We start from the raw sequence: 17,044 nt of genomic DNA on the forward strand, positions 1-17,044 counted from the left end.
CAGTTAATATCTCTCTCTCTCTCTCTCTCTCTCTCTCTCTATATATATATATATATATATATATATATATATAAGTTCTACTGCTTGAAAAAAAAGTTAATTTTTGTAATTTTTATATAGAATTAACTGTCATTTTACATTCAAGACTATTAATCAATTTAATAATACTGTAAAAAGAAAAAATCTGTCCCATTGTTTAATTATTGGATTTCAACTCCCATGTTCTGATTAATATTTGTAAATAAAGTAATTAACTTTATGACATTTGCACTGTTGCATTATTGGGCTTTTATTGTGAAGGGCGGGGCAGGTTTGTGGAAGTGGGCGTGGCTTCATGTACGGCAGCTGACAGTAACCAGTAATCCCACATTCAGACTCCAAGAGAGAAAAATCCATGCTGTGATCTGGTTTCAGAAACTTTTAGTAGATTTGTGTATTTTGTGTGATTGTATGGCAGCACTTGTGTTGTTTCCTGCTGAGAAAGCCTCTTATTGTGAATCTAGTGTGTCAGCCATCCATCCTCTGAATGCTCCAGGTCTCTAGTTTGTGGTTGTAAAGTTTCATGAGGCTGTGATTATCCTATTATATATTATCCCGCATGAGGTTACCATAGACTGTATATAAATAGGTTACCCAGAAATTAGAAATTAATACAACCGCAGTGCTTTTATTTTGAAGGTGGTTTACGTATACATGCCTGATGTTAGGTACCTTAAAACACGTGTTGCTTTTAGCATAAAGTTAATAAATGACTGGTTCACTGCATAACATACATGCTCTATATTGTTTTAGTGGTTTGAATGTATGTTTTGTAGCATTCCTGCTGAATGACGTCGACTCTTTAACTGATAGTTCACTAGATTTATTGAAATCGTAGCTCCATGAAAATAAAAACAAGACATTCCTTGTGGGAAAACAATAACAAACATTAGCATGAGCACTTAACCCTCAGGGCCCACTTTACTTTACAACCCTTTCGAGCCATTTGGGCTGAAAATGTCCACCTCCAAAAAAATGCTATAAAAACTTTCCAGATTAATATATTTTTTTCTACTTTTTTCTACATAAACCTCTTAAACAACTTCTGCCCTGCTCAAAACTATCAAACATTCAAATATTTTGAGATTTTTAACCCTTTAAATGTCAGTTTGATTGCACAATGTCACTGTTTTTCAAAGAAAAAACAAAAAATTTGAGTTGTTTTCCATATAATAAATATTTTTTGGCTGGGGCATTGGTTTTTATCACAGCCTTGGATATGTCAAAGATTAAGAAAAAAATGTGATTTTGATTCATTTTTAGTTTTTGTGTAGTGTCAGATTTAAAATGAAAAAAGCCCTTTTTGGCCACTTGGTGGCAGACATGTCCGCTTTTAAATAACGCTTTAAAAATATTACTGATATATATTTTTTCCAACTTTTTTGGATTAAATCTTTCAATCAACTTCACTCCTGATAAAAAAATATCAAATATTCAATTATTTTCAGGATTTTAACCCTTTAAATGCCAGTTTGATTCCATGAAAAATTGAGTTATTTTCCATTTAATAGATAATTTTTTAGCTGGGGCATTTATTGGGGCATTTATTTTTTATCACAGTCTTGGATATGTCAAAGATTAGTGACAAAATTGATTTTGATGCATTTATAGTTTTTTTGTGTAGTGTCAGATTTAAAAATGTACTATCCTTTTATGGCAGACATGTCCACTTCCAAAAACACTATAAAACTATTACTGATATATATTTTTTTCAACTTTTTTGGGTTAAATCTTTTGATCAACTTCAGTCCTAATCAAAACTATCAAATATTGAACAATCATCAGGATTTTAACCCTTAAAATGCCAGTTTGACTACATTATGCTAATATTTCTAATGAAAACAAGATTTGCTGTGTTTTGCTAGATGTGTGTGTGTGTTTGCTGTTTCGTGTGTCTAGACCTTATTGTAAAACTTGAAAAGTTACTGTCATACACAGCCATATATGCACTCTTCCAAGTCAATAAAAACATGGACACTTAAAAAAAAAAGCTCCAGACAGTTTGTGACAGGACTCCAGCCAGGTGCACAAACCGTCGTTTTTGTTTTCTCCACAGTGAAGTAAGAGAAGAGGGAGCATGTTTTTATTGACTTGAAAGAGTTAATATATGGCTCTGTATGACAGGAGCAACTTTATTAGACATTACAAGTATACAGGTATATTGTTAGTGAATGTGACCTCCTCTCTCTCAGGGCGGAGGACAGAGGTGACATATATGGCGGAGTGGAGGAATGCTCTGTCCAGCTGCTCCCTGTTTCAGGACGACTGGACCAAGTGCAATCCAGACGACTATCCTTCAGTAGACTACTCTTCCTCTACAGCCAACTACTCTTCTTCACACCACCATTCCTCTTCAGACGACTATCCTTCACACCACTATTCTTCTTCAGACGACTATTTTGGCTACAGCGTTTTTTCACACGGCAACAAAAACGTCCTGATGGCCAGTTTATCACCCACTGGTCTCCTCCTCTTCTCCTTCATCGTCCTCCTCTTCGGCATTTAAATGAAGGTTCAACAGACGCTGCTTCAGCTTTGTAGATGTGTAAAGTCCAACTGTTTGCAGCTGTTTACATATATTATATCACATGATTTATATTTTTAAAGAATGCATTGGTTATAGTCTCCTGGAAACATCATTTAAACTGAGTTTTACATCTGTAAACTGATGTTTCAGCACCGTCTCCTAAAAATCACATTCCCAGCATTCTCAAGGGAAACGTATCGTCAATAATCAACCCTCTGATCCTCAGTTTGATTGAAACTTGTGTTTTCATTAAAAGATCGACCAAAAACTAAAATTTATCATAGACAGAAACTGTAAAAACAGGCATTATCGTCTGAATTTGAACTTTCCGACAGTCCTTGAACAGATCATCGGTTACAAAAGTTTCCGTTAGAAAAAGTAACCAAAAGTAACCAAAACTAAGCTTAAAATGGTGATATTTGTGTAATTTAAAGCGTTTGCCCTAACCAAATCCTGTTAAAACATTAAAATTTGCCCCTCAGAGAAACTGTGAAGACATGATTGATTCTGCTGAGACCAACGGTCACGTGACAAATATTCACTGAGAATCTGTTTACACAGAGCTGAGAGGAGAGGACAGGAGATACTGAATATTAACTCGGTTGGTCTTTTTTTAAAATATTTAAAAAATATATATAAATAATTAACTAAGTCGCCGACAACGCCACCTAGGGATAAAAAGAGCCTAGGACTCAGAGTAAAACACGTTTAAACCACAGCTTCTTTTAAAAATCAGGGGTAAGCAGAACAGACATCGGGTAGATTAAAAAAGTCTAACATTTATTGAAAGCAATAATTAAAATCAAACGACCCTTCCCTTTGTCCGCGCTGACTCTTCTCACTCCAGCTGCCAGTCCAGCCGATTACTGACACTGTTCACTACAAACTGCGTCATTCCACCAGTCCAGCCGATTACTGACACTGTTCACTACAACTGCCGTCATTCCACCAGTCCAACCGATTACCGACACTGTTCACTACAACTGCCGTCATTCCACCAGTCCAGCCGATTACTGACACTGTTCACTACAACCACCGTCATTCCACCAGTCCAGTCGATTACTGACACTGTTCACTACAACTGCCGTCATTCTACCAGTCCAGTCGATTACTGACACTGTTCACTACAACTGCCGTCATTTTACCAGTCCAGCCGATTACTGACACTGTTCACTACAACTGCCGTCATTCCACCAGTCCAACCGATTACCGACACTGTTCACTACAACTGCCGTCATTCCACCAGTCCAGCCGATTACCGACACTGTTCACTACAACTGCCGTCATTCTACCAGTCCAGCCGATTACCGACACTGTTCACTACAACTGCCGTCATTCCACCAGTCCAGCCGATTACCGACACTGTTCCCTACAACTGCCGTCATTCCACCAGTCCAGCCGATTACCGACACTGTTCACTACAACTGCCGTCATTCCACCAGTCCAGCCGATTACTGACACTGTTCACTACAACTGCCGTCATTCCACCAGTCCAACCGATTTACACTCAGACCCCATTTATGCAGCTCACAGACTGTTTAGGGACCCCAGGATGCACAAAGATTCACATACAAGAGGACACAATAACACATTTTACTGCATGTTACAGCATGTCAGTAAAGAGACTTTTAGGGAAACACAGAACTTGTTTTCATTCAGAGATCTGCAGCTCAGAGTTATTCACCAGTTTGGAATGAGACTCAACCTGATAAACTGTTGTGTTAAAGATCCGCCCCTCAGCTGACTCACTCCAGTCAAACCAGGAAACAAGTTGTTATTCTGAAAAACAAGACTCTGACCTGATAAACCCCGCCCAGAGTCAGCTGAGACAAACCAGGAAACAGGCTGAACACACACACACACACACACACTCTGAGAGACGGACGATAAGATTCAGCTTCAGACTAAAACCTCCACTTTGACTGAAAGAGGACGACTTCAGGAGATTACTGGGAATACTGGAACAGCTCCACTTCACCCAGCTGCTGAATCCACAAACTGAACGACAGTTTTACAGGAAAGTAAAGTAACTTTGAGAGAACAGGGAGTGGCTGAGCTGTTTGTCTGCTGTGTTTTCAGCTTCACTCAGAGACTAAATGGCTTCCAGATTAGATGATGATCTCTGCTGTTCTGTCTGCCACGACATCTTTAAAGATCCTGTCGTCCTGTCATGCAGCCACAGCTTCTGTAAAGACTGTCTGCAGAGCTGGTGGACGGAGAAACAAACCAGAGAGTGTCCAGTTTGTAAGAGAAGATCTTCAAGGAGTGAACCACCTTGTAACCTGGTGTTAAAGAACCTGTGTGAGAGTTTCTTACAGGAGAGAGATCAGAGAGCTTCAGAGGCTCTCTGCAGTCTGCACTCTGAGAAACTCAAACTCTTCTGTCTGGACCATCAGCAGCCAGTGTGTGTCATCTGCAGAGACTCAGAAAAACACACCAACCACAGATTCAGACCCATCAATGAAGCTGCACAACAACACAAGAAGGAACTTCAGGAAACTCTGGAGCCTTTAAAGGAGAAGTTAGAGGTTTTTAAAGGAGTTAAAGTGAAGTTTGATCAAACAGCAGAACACATTCAGGTCCAGGCCCGACGCACAGAGACGCAGATTAAGGAGCAGTTTAAGAAGCTTCACCAGTTTCTAGAAGAGGAAGAGGAGGCCAGGATGGCTGCACTGAGGGAGGAAGAGGAGCAGAAGAGTCAGATGATGAAGGAGAAGATGGAGGCTCTGAGCAGAGAGATAGCAGCTCTTTCAGACACAGTCAGAGCCACAGAGGACGAGCTGAGAGCTGAACACGTCTCATTCCTGCACAACTACAAGGCTGCAGTGGAAAGAGTCCAGCAGCGCCTCCTGCTGGAGGATCCACAGCTGCCCTCAGGAGCTCTGATAGACCAGGCCAAACACCTGGGCAACCTGGCCTTCAACATCTGGAACAAGATGAAGGACATGGTCTCCTACAGTGCTGTTGTTCTGGACCCAAACACTGCTGGTACATATCTCATCCTGTCTGAAGATCTGACCAGAATGAGACGAGGAGAGAAACAGCAGCTTCCTGATAACCCAGAGAGGTTTGTTTATAACTCTGTTCGGGGCTCTGAGGGCTTTAACTCAGGGACTCACAGCTGGGAGGTCGAGGTTGGAGATAATAAAAGCTGGGATCTGGGTGTGTTAGCAGAGTCTGTCCAGAGGAAGGGAGACATTGGGTCTGGATCATGGAGATTACAGTTCTATGGAGATGAATACGCATCACAGTCACCATCAGATGGAATCACTGCTCTCGTAGTTCAGAAGAAGCTCCAGAGGATCAGAGTGAATCTGGACTGGAACAGAGGAAAGCTGTCATTCTCTAATGCTGACACTAACACACACATACACACCTTCACACACACTTTCACTGAGAGGATGTTTCCATATTTTTACAATGGGCATCAGAATCACCCACTGCAGGTTTTACCAGTGAAGGTCTCTGTGGCTGCAGGACAACAGAAATAGACGATCAGCATCGTTCTGTTCAAGACGTCCTGAAGTCTTTGAGGAACATGTGACTACGTTGTCCTCATGATGTTTTTTCTCCGTCAGTGTGAGGAAATGATGTCATGATGATGTCATGATGATGTCAAATCAGATCAAAGAGCTGTCAATTACTCTGTGACTGTCAGGCGTCTCTGTGGTTTCCTGTTTGATTATTGATCAAATCTTTGAAGTGAATTCTCTGTAAAACTTCATTCTCATTGATTGTTTTTCTTTTATTGGTGTTTGAGGGTGTTATATAGAAAATACTGTCATATTACAGAAAACAACAAATTATTTTATAGATAATTTATTTAACAAGAATATATACTATACAGTTAATATCTGTATATATATATATATATATATATATATATATATGTAGAATAACTAAAGTGTTTTTACTTTAATACGACAGTGTTTGATGAAGAACATTTTACAGTTTTTTTATGATTTCTCTTTACATTTTTTTACGTTAGATTTAAAGTTCTACTGTTTGAAAAAAAAAGAGTTTCCTTATTTTTACATTCAGCAATATGATGTGTATTTTTTGTAATTTTTACATGGAATTAACTGTCATTTTACATTCAAGACTATTAATCAATTTAATAATACTGTAAAAAGAAAAAAAAAGTCCCATTGTTTAATTATTGGATTTCAACTTCCATGTTCTGATTAATTTTTGTAAATAAAGTAATTAACTTCATGGCATTTGCACTGTTGCATTATTGGGCTTTTATTGTGAAGGGTGGGGCAGGTTTGTGGCAGTGGGCGTGGCTTCATGTACGACGGCTGACAGTAACCAGTAATCCCACATTCAGACTCCAAGAGAGAAAAATCCATGCTGTGATCTGGTTTCAGAAACTTTTGACATTTAGTAGATTTGTGTATTTTGTGTGATTGTATGGCAGCACTTGTGTTGTTTCCTGCTGAGAAAGCCTCTTATTGTGAATCTAGTGTGTCAGCCATCCATCCTCTGAATGCTCCAGGTCTCTAGTTTGTGGTTGTAAAGTTTCATGAGGCTGTGATTATCCTATTATATATTATCCCGCATGAGGTTACCATAGACTGTATATAAATAGGTTACCCAGAAATTAGAAATCAATACAACCGCAGTGCTTTTATTTTGAAGGCTGTTTACGTATACATGCCTGATGTTAGGTACCTTAAAACACGTGTTGCTTTTAGCATAAAGTTAATAAATTACTGGTTCACTGCATAACATACATGCTCTATATTGTTTTAGTGGTTTGAATGTATGTTTAGTAACATTCCTGCTGAATGACGTCGACTCTTTAACTGATAGTTCACTAGATTTATTGAAATCGTAGCTCCATGAAAATAAAAATAAGACGTTCCTTGTGGAAAACAATAACAAACATTAGCATTAGCACTCAAGCAAACAAGGACTTTTACTATTAGTTAAGACAACAAATATAGCCTCTAATTTATATGACAGAAGAAAATAAACTTTAACAAACCTTGTTCCCTGTCAGCCAGACTCTATAAAAACCTTTTTGATACTTTATATCAATTCTATGAATTACGACGCACTCGTTATTATTTACCGTTCGTTTTTCATTTAACCGTTACACCTGTTATTTCCTGTCACTACCTTTCAAAATGAAAGCACCCGTTTCAAACTGGACGACACCTTTTCAAAATAAAAGCATCACATAATTGTAAAACATCTAGAAAATGTACAAACATGAAAAACAAGCTTTATAATACAAAAACACCAATAGGAACCTTGCTAAAGGTCATTTACAGTTGTGTTTAAAATAAATGTTAAAGTGATATAGTGATTAGAGTATTTACTACTTTCTACTGCTATATTTGATTTACTCCACATTAACAGTCTTATCATAACATGTATTCTATTCTGTATATGCACAAATGTTCCCATATAATAACACATATGCTGTATAAAATGGGTATATTGTTAGTGAATGTGACCTCCTCTCTCTCAGGGCGGAGGACAGAGGTGACATATATGGCGGAGTGGAGGAATGCTCTGTCCAGCTGCTCCCTGTTTCAGGACGACTGGACCAAGTGCAATCCAGACGACTATCCTTCAGTAGACTACTCTTCCTCTACAGCCAACTACTCTTCTTCACACCACTATTCCTCTTCAGACGACTATCCTTCACACCACTATTCCTCTTCAGACGACTATTTTGGCCTCAGCGTTTTTTCACACGGCAACAAAAACGTCCTGATGGCCAGTTTATCACCCACTGGTCTCCTCCTCTTCTCCTTCATCGTCCTCCTCTTCGGCATTTAAATGAAGGTTCAACAGACGCTGCTTCAGCTTTGTAGATGTGTAAAGTCCAACTGTTTGCAGCTGTTTACATATATTATATAACATGATTTATATTTTTAAAGAATGCATTGGTTAAAGTCTCCTGGAAACATCATTTAAACTGAGTTTTACATCTGTAAACTGATGTTTCAGCACCGCCTCCTAAAAATCACATTCCCAGCATTCTCAAGGGAAACGTATCGTCAATAATCAACCCTCTGATCCGCAGTTTGATTGAAACTTGTGTTTTCTTTAAAAGGTCGACAAAAATGCACGGTTTATTATAGAAAGAAACTGTAAAAAACAGGCATTATCATCTGAATTTGAAGTTTCCGACAGTCCTTGAACAGATCATCGGTTACAAAAGTTTCCACAATAAAAAGTGACCAAAATGAAGCTTAAAATGGTGATATTTGTGTAATTTAAAGCGTTTGCCCTAACCAGACCCTGTTAAAGCATTTAAATTTGCTCCTCAGAGGAACTGTGAAGACATGATTGATTCTGCTGAGACCAACGGTCACGTGACAAATATTCACTGAGAATCTGTTTACACAGAGCTGAGAGGAGAGGACAGGAGATACTGAATATTAACTTGGTTGATCTTTTTTAAAAATGTAAATAATTAACTAAGTTAAAAGTCGCCGACAACGGCACCTAGGGATAAAAAGAGCCTAGGACTCAGAGTAAAACACGTTTAAACCACAGCTTCTTTTAAAAATCAGGGGTAAACAGAACAGACATCGGGTAGATTAAAAAAGTCTAACATTTATTGAAAGCAATAATTAAAATCAAATGACCCTTCCCTTTGTCCGCGCTGACTCTGCTCACTCCAGCTGCCAGTCCAGCCGATTACTGACACTGTTCACTACAACTGTCGTCATTCCACCAGTCCAGCCGATTACTGACACTGCTCACTACAACTGCCGACATTCCACCAGTCCAGCCGATTACTGACACTGTTCACTACAACTGCCCTCATTCCACCAGTCCAGCCGATTACAGACACTGTTCACTACAACTGCCGTCATTCCACCAGTCCAACCGATTACTGACACTGTTCACTACAACTGCCGTCATTCCACCAGTCCAACCGATTACTGACATTGTTCACTACAACTGCCATCATTCCACCAGTCCAGCTGATTACTGACACTGCTCACTACAACTGCCATCATTCCACCAGTCCAACCGATTACTGACATTGTTCACTACAACTGCCGTCATTCCACCAGTCCAACCGATTACTGACACTGTTCACTACAAACTGCGTCATTCCACCAGTCCAGCCGATTACTGACACTGTTCACTACAACTGCCGTCATTCCACCAGTCCAGCCAACTACTGACACTGTTCACTACAACTGCCGTCATTCCACCAGTCCAGCCAACTACTGACACTGTTCACTACAACTGCCGTCATTCCACCAGTCCAGCCGATTACTGACACTGTTCACTACAACTGCCGTCATTCCACCAGTCCAGCCGATTACTGACACTGTTCACTACAATGCCGTCCGTTCCCTCCCGCGCTCCAGGCACCTCCTCCTTTTAAGGCCACGCCATTCTCCCACACCTGCCGCTTATTCGGGTTTTGTGAGGTGTTCAGGTGCAGTGGGAGAAACAAAAGCATGCACAACACATTACACTAATGAAAGCCAAAAAACACAAGGCACTCAAATAAAATTAAAATGCATTCAGAATCTCAAAAAACCAACCCCATCACACTGGAAACATGACAATACTTCAATGTGGACAATATGTGGAGACACAATTAGTTTTTCCAATATTCATGACACTATAATGGTGTTATTCTGCACAAAGACATGTTTGAGTTGTTCTGATTGTGCTGATTCCATAGAGCTGCAGAACTTATAGATTATAGAGATTTATATATTTCAGTAAAATACAAGGACACATAATGTAAAAAAGAGCAAAAAACGCCCTGAAACGACTTCAGGTCTTTCTCCCAGGAGACTTCTGTTCTGTTTGTGCTCCATGTGAGAGAGTGAAACCAAAAGTTCACTTATTTAAACTTACTCAACACTAACCAAACTGCAGCTGTAATACAGGAGATAATAAGTTTCCCTAATTAAGGACTGTTTTATGGGAATGTCATTTTTAGGAGACAAGGTTGCAGGTTTATATAGTTTGTTACAGTTTGTTGGTACTGAGTCTGAAAGTTGTTTAGTTCCTCAGAGAAAACGTCAGAAAGGATCCAGCTAATAACTCCAATAAGATATATTTTTCATGTTAACAGTGAATTTAAAAGAGTAGAGTCTCAGCATCATACAGAGACTTATAGCCTCTCTAGTTCTGGTTTTATGGTACATTTATATTCAGGGGTTTCTACACACTCTGCACATCTACCTGTTTGTTTTTCTTTGATTATTTTTGGCCTTCATTCGTTAGTAAATGAAGTTGTTGTCCCAGGCTGGGAAACAAACACACATTATTCTGCAGGTCACCTTAAGTTCATTGAAAATATTAAAAACAATAAGAGTTTTGTTTCAATGTGCACAATGTATCAGAGATTTATACGCTATCAGTAAATAAAACGATTAAATGTCATCATGAAATGTTTATTTTTTGTTTCTTCTGTCACATTTTAAGAGAAACAGGATATCCTGCAAAAAAGCAATGAAATTCATTATATATAATTTAGTCAGAATGCATCAAAGAGTGCAAATAAAAGGCTGGACACTAAAGAAAGTGGACACTGGAGAAATATTTCATCAGATTTGGAATGGAAAGCTAGCCTAACAATGGAAACTCACAACTAGAATTAAAATACAAGCAGTATAAACTAGAAATTTAAAAGAGGTTTTAACGATTTACAATTTAAACAAGTAGAAATATAGAAAAGTATTAAAAAGGAAAATGAAATTTAGGAACATTATGTACAATGTACAGTAAGCTACACATTTTTACAATAGAAGAATACGACTGTCTTTGGGCCTATAATGGTGATAAAGATATAACCTTTTTATTGCGTATAATCTTTTTGTCCCAGCCACAGGGAGCCACTGCAGACGGTCTGAGCCACATGATGCCTACCTCTGGGTTAGCTGTAGGAAAAGACCATGGTTTAAGTTAAAATAACTACATTATACTGGAAGTTATTTCATGGTGCAGGTCGTGTACACTGAAAAAAGTATAACCTTGCTCAAACTAAAAAAAATGATGTCCAGATATCACATCTAAAATATTTGACTTCATAGAATCTAAATTGAGTAACTTCTTATGACCTGATTATTATTTTATCTTGAAGTAAACAATAATAATGTCTTGACTCAACATTAATTCTTTGCCTTGATTCAAATTATTTTCTTAACATTTTAGTTATTGAACCAAACTAATGAATTTAAATTGAACCAACCTAATATATTCACGTTTAACTGAATTAATGTTTGCATTGACACCAGTTAATTTATTTAAATATACCCAAACTATATTTTTCACATTTTATTTGACTTAACTAATTTTTGTTTCCCACCTTATAAACTCTATAAAAAAGACACTTGGCCAACAGATTACATAAAATGTATTTATATATATTTAACGTATGAACTATATGCAACATATTACATACACTGTGCTTTCGACTCAAACTAAAAATATTACCTGCAGGTCATGAAGAAGAAAAAAAACTTTGTTTTGGGTCCTTAGGAAATATATTTAGTTCAGTATAAATCAAACTTGATGTCTCTAAATGCAAAAAGAATGAGTTTTACAATCAAATCAATAATTGTATCCTCTTTTAAATGGCAGTTATTAGTTTGAATGAACAACTGCAACTCTTGTGTTGTGTTGTTTCCTCCTGAGAAAGCCTCTTATTGTGAATCTAGTGTGTCAGCCATCCATCCTCTGGATGCTCCAGGTCTCTAGTCTGAATGCTCCAGGTCTCTAGTCTGGATGCTCCAGGTCTCTAGTCTGAATGCTCCAGGTCTCTAGTCTGGATGCTCCAGGTCTCTAGTCTGAAGGCTCCAGGTCTGTAGTTTGTGGTTCTAAAGTTTCATGAGGCTGTGATTATCCTAGAGGTCACAGCAGCTCATTTTATACACTGAGCTCAAGTTTCACTCACTAACATCATCACACATGAAGAACATTGGGCTCATTGAATCCACAAGAGTCTCAGCTTTACACTCAGACCCCATTTATGCAGCTCACAGACTCTTTAGGGACCCCAGGATGCATAAAGATTCACATACAAGAGGACACAATAACACATTTTACTGCATGTTACAGCATGTCTGTAAAGAGACTCGTGGGGAAACACAGAATTTATTTCCATCCAGATAACTGCAGGTCAATTATTAACAAGTTATGAATGAGACTCTGACCTGATAGACTGTTGAGTTAAAGCTCCGCCTCGAGTCACCTGACTGAAACCAGGTAAAAGGTTGTTATTCTGACTCACTGAGACGAAGACACACACACACTCTGAGAGACGGACGATAAGATTCAGCTTCAGACTAAAACCTCCACTTTGACTGAAAGAGGACAACTTCAGGAGATTACTGGGAATACTGGAACAGCTCCACTTCACCCAGCTGCTGAATCCACAAACTGAACGACAGTTTTACAGGAAAGTAAAGTAACTTTGAGAGAACAGGGAGTGGCTGAGCTGTTTGTCTGCTGTGTTTTCAGCTTCACTCAGAGACTAAATGGCTTCCAGATTAGAGGACGATCTCTGCTGTTCTGTCTGCCACGACATCTTTAAAGATCCTGTTCTTCTGTCATGCAGCCACAGCTTCTGTAAAGACTGTCTGCAGAGCTGGTGGACGGGGAAACCAACCAGAGAGTGTCCAGTTTGTAAGAGAAGATCTTCAAGGAGTGAACCACCTTGTAACCTGGTGTTAAAGAACCTGTGTGACAGTTTCTTACAGGAGAGATATCAGAGAGCTTCAGAGCCTCTCTGCAGTCTGCACTCTGAGAAACTCAAACTCTTCTGTCTGGACCATCAGCAGCCAGTGTGTCACATCTGCAGAGACTCAGAAAAACACACCAACCACAGATTCAGACCCATCGATGAAGCTGCACAACAACACAAGAAGGAACTTCAGGAAACTCTGGAGCCTTTAAAGGAGAAGTTAAAGGTTTTTGAAGAAGTTAAAGTGAAGTTTGATCAAACAGCAGAACACATTCAGGTCCAGGCCCGACGCACAGAGACACAGATTAAGGAGCAGTTTAAGAAGCTTCACCAGTTTCTAGAAGAGGAAGAGGAGGCCAGGATGGCTGCACTGAGGGAGGAAGAGGAGCAGAAGAGTCAGATGATGAAGGAGAAGATGGAGGCTCTGAGCAGAGAGACAGCAGCTCTTTCAGACACAGTCAGAGCCACAGAGGACGAGCTGAGAGCTGAACACGTCTCATTCCTGCAGAACTACAAGGCTGCAGTGGAAAGAGTCCAGCAGCGCCTCCTGCTGGAGGATCCACAGCTGCCCTCAGGAGCTCTGATAGACCAGGCCAAACACCTGGGCAACCTGGCCTTCAACATCTGGAACAAGATGAAGGACATGGTCTCCTACAGTCCTGTTGTTCTGGACCCAAACACTGCTGGTACAAAACTCATCCTGTCTGAAGATCTGACCACAGTGACAGCAGGAGAGAAACAGCAGCTTCCTGATAATCCAGAGAGGTTTGGTGTTTATTACTGTTCTGTTCTGGGCTCTGAGGGCTTTAACTCAGGGACTCACAGCTGGGAGGTCGAGGTTGGAGACAATACAAGCTGGCAGCTGGGTGTGTTAGCAGAGTCTGTCCAGAGGAAAGGAGACATACTGTCTGGATTATGGAGTATACTGTTCTTTGAAGATGAATACTTATCACATTCACCACCAGATGAAGAAACTGATCTCGTAGTGAAGAAGAAGCCTCAGAGGATCAGAGTGAATCTGGACTGGAACAGAGGAAAGCTGTCGTTCTCTGATGCTGACACTAACACACACATTCACACCTTCACACACACTTTCACTGAGAGGATGTTTCCATTTTTTGGGAATGGGGATGAGGATGATCACCCACTGCAGGTTTTACCAGTGAAGGTCTCTGTGGCTGCAGGACAACAGAAATAGACGATCAGCATCGTTCTGTTCAAGACGTCCTGAAGTCTTTGAGGAACATGTGACTACGTTGTCCTGATGATGTTTTGTTTCTCCGTCAGTGTGAGGAAATGATGTCATGATGATGTCATGATGATGTTTGGTGTTTCTGTGGTTTCGTCTTCGATTATTGATTAAATGTTTGAAGTGAATTCTCTGTAAAACTTTGTTCTCATTGATTGTTTTTCTTTTATTGGTGTTTGAGGATGTTATATAGAAAATACTGTCATATTACAGAAAACAACAAATTATTTTACAGATAATTTATTTGACAAAAACATATAATATACAGTTAATATCTCTCTCTCTCTCTCTCTCTCTCTCTCTCTCTCTCTCTCTCTCTCTCTCTCTCTATATATATATATATATATATATATATATATATATATATATATATATATATATATAAGTTCTACTGCTTGAAAAAAAAGTTAATTTTTGTAATTTTTATATAGAATTAACTGTCATTTTACATTCAAGACTATTAATCAATTTAATAATACTGTAAAAAGAAAAAATCTGTCCCATTGTTTAATTATTGGATTTCAACTCCCATGTTCTGATTAATATTTGTAAATAAAGTAATTAACTTTATGACATTTGCACTGTTGCATTATTGGGCTTTTATTGTGAAGGGCGGGGCAGGTTTGTGGAAGTGGGCGTGGCTTCATGTACGGCGGCTGACAGTAACCAGTAATCCCACATTCAGACTCCAAGAGAGAAAAATCCATGCTGTGATCTGGTTTCAGAAACTTTTAGTAGATTTGTGTATTTTGTGTGATTGTATGGCAGCACTTGTGTTGTTTCCTGCTGAGAAAGCCTCTTATTGTGAATCTAGTGTGTCAGCCATCCATCCTCTGAATGCTCCAGGTCTCTAGTTTGTGGTTGTAAAGTTTCATGAGGCTGTGATTATCCTATTATATATTATCCCGCATGAGGTTACCATAGACTGTATATAAATAGGTTACCCAGAAATTAGAAATTAATACAACCGCAGTGCTTTTATTTTGAAGGCGGTTTACATACATGCCTGATGTTAGGTACCTTAAAACACGTGTTGCTTTTAGCATAAAGTTAATAAATTACTGGTTCACTGCATAACATACATGCTCTATATTGTTTTAGTGGTTTGAATGTATGTTTAGTAGCATTCCTGCTGAATGACGTCGACTCTTTAACTGATAGTTCACTAGATTTATTGAAATCGTAGCTCCATGAAAATAAAAACAAGACATTCCTTGTGGGAAAACAATAACAAACATTAGCATTAGCACTTAACCCTCAGGGCCCACTTTAATTTACTACCCTTTCGAGCCATTTGGGCTGAAAATGTCCCCCTCCAAAAAAATGCTATAAAAACTTTCCAGATTAATTTTTTTCTACTCTTTTCTACATAAACCTCTTAAACAACTTCTGCCCTGCTCAAAACTATTAAACATTCAAATATTTTGAGATTTGTAACCCTTTTAATGCTAATTTGATTGCACAATGTCACTGTTTTTCAAAGAAAAAACACAAAAAATTTGAGTTGTTTTTCATATAATAAATATTTTTTGGCTGGGGCATTGGTTTTTATCACAGCCTTGGATATGTCAAAGATTAAGAAAAAAATGTGATTTTGATGCATTTTTAGTTTTTGTGTAGTGTCAGATTTAAAATGAAAAAAGCCCTTTTTGGCCACTTGGTGGCAGACATGTCCGCTTTTAAATAACGCTTTAAAAATATTACTGATATATATTTTTTCCAACTTTTTTGGATTAAATCTTTCAATCAACTTCAGTCTTGATAAAAAACTATAAAATATTCAATTATTTTCAGGATTTTAACCCTTTAAATGCCAGTTTGATTACATGAAAAATTGAGTTATTTTCCATTTAATAGATAATTTTTGGCTGGGGCATTTATTGGGGCATTTATTTTTTATCACAGTCTTGGATATGTCAAAGATTAGTGACAAAATTGATTTTGATGCATTTATAGTTTTTTTTTGTGTAGTGTCAGATTTACTACCCTTTTATGGCAGACATGTCCACTTCCAAAAACACTATAAAACTATTACTGATATATTCAACTTTTTTTGGGTTAAATCTTTTGATCAACTTCAGTCCTCATCAAAACTATCAAATATTGAACAATCATCAGGATTTTAACCCTTAAAATGCCAGTTTGACTACATTATGCTAATATTTCTTATGAAAACAAGATTTGCTGTGTTTTGTTAGATGTGTGTGTGTTTGCTGTTCGTGTGTCTAGACCTTATTGTAAAACTTGAAAACTTACTGTCATACACAGCCATATATGCACTCTTCCAAGTCAATAAAAACATGGACACTTAAAAAAAAAAGCTCCAGACAGTTTGTGACAGGACTCCAGCCAGGTGCAGAAACTTACAAACCGTCGTTTTTGTTTTCTCCACAGTGAAGTAAGAGAAGAGGGAGCATGTTTTTATTGACTTGAAAGAGTTAATATATGGCTCTGTATGACAGGAGCAACTTTATCAGACATTATAAGTATACAGGTATATTGTTAGTGAATGTGACCTCCTCTCTCTCAGGGCGGAGGACAGAGGTGA

General features: G+C 38.4%; 2 protein-coding genes across 2 annotated transcripts; both read left to right on the forward strand.

Moving 5' to 3' along the window:
* The first annotated feature begins 4,443 nt into the window (after positions 1–4,443).
* LOC131991394 (E3 ubiquitin-protein ligase TRIM35-like) lies at positions 4,444–6,346 on the forward strand. Its single transcript, XM_059356796.1, has one exon. It carries the CDS (start codon positions 4,663–4,665, stop codon positions 6,055–6,057), a length of 1,395 nt encoding a protein of 464 aa, XP_059212779.1. The 5' UTR covers positions 4,444–4,662; the 3' UTR covers positions 6,058–6,346.
* A 6,465-nt stretch (positions 6,347–12,811) lies between these two features.
* LOC131991389 (E3 ubiquitin-protein ligase TRIM35-like) lies at positions 12,812–14,761 on the forward strand. The gene has a single exon (XM_059356790.1). It carries the CDS (start codon positions 13,042–13,044, stop codon positions 14,443–14,445), a length of 1,404 nt encoding a protein of 467 aa, XP_059212773.1. The 5' UTR covers positions 12,812–13,041; the 3' UTR covers positions 14,446–14,761.
* The last annotated feature ends 2,283 nt before the right edge of the window (positions 14,762–17,044 follow it).

Source organism: Centropristis striata, chromosome 18 (assembly GCF_030273125.1).
Source record: "Centropristis striata isolate RG_2023a ecotype Rhode Island chromosome 18, C.striata_1.0, whole genome shotgun sequence".
Classification (NCBI taxonomy): Eukaryota; Metazoa; Chordata; class Actinopteri; order Perciformes; family Serranidae; genus Centropristis; species Centropristis striata.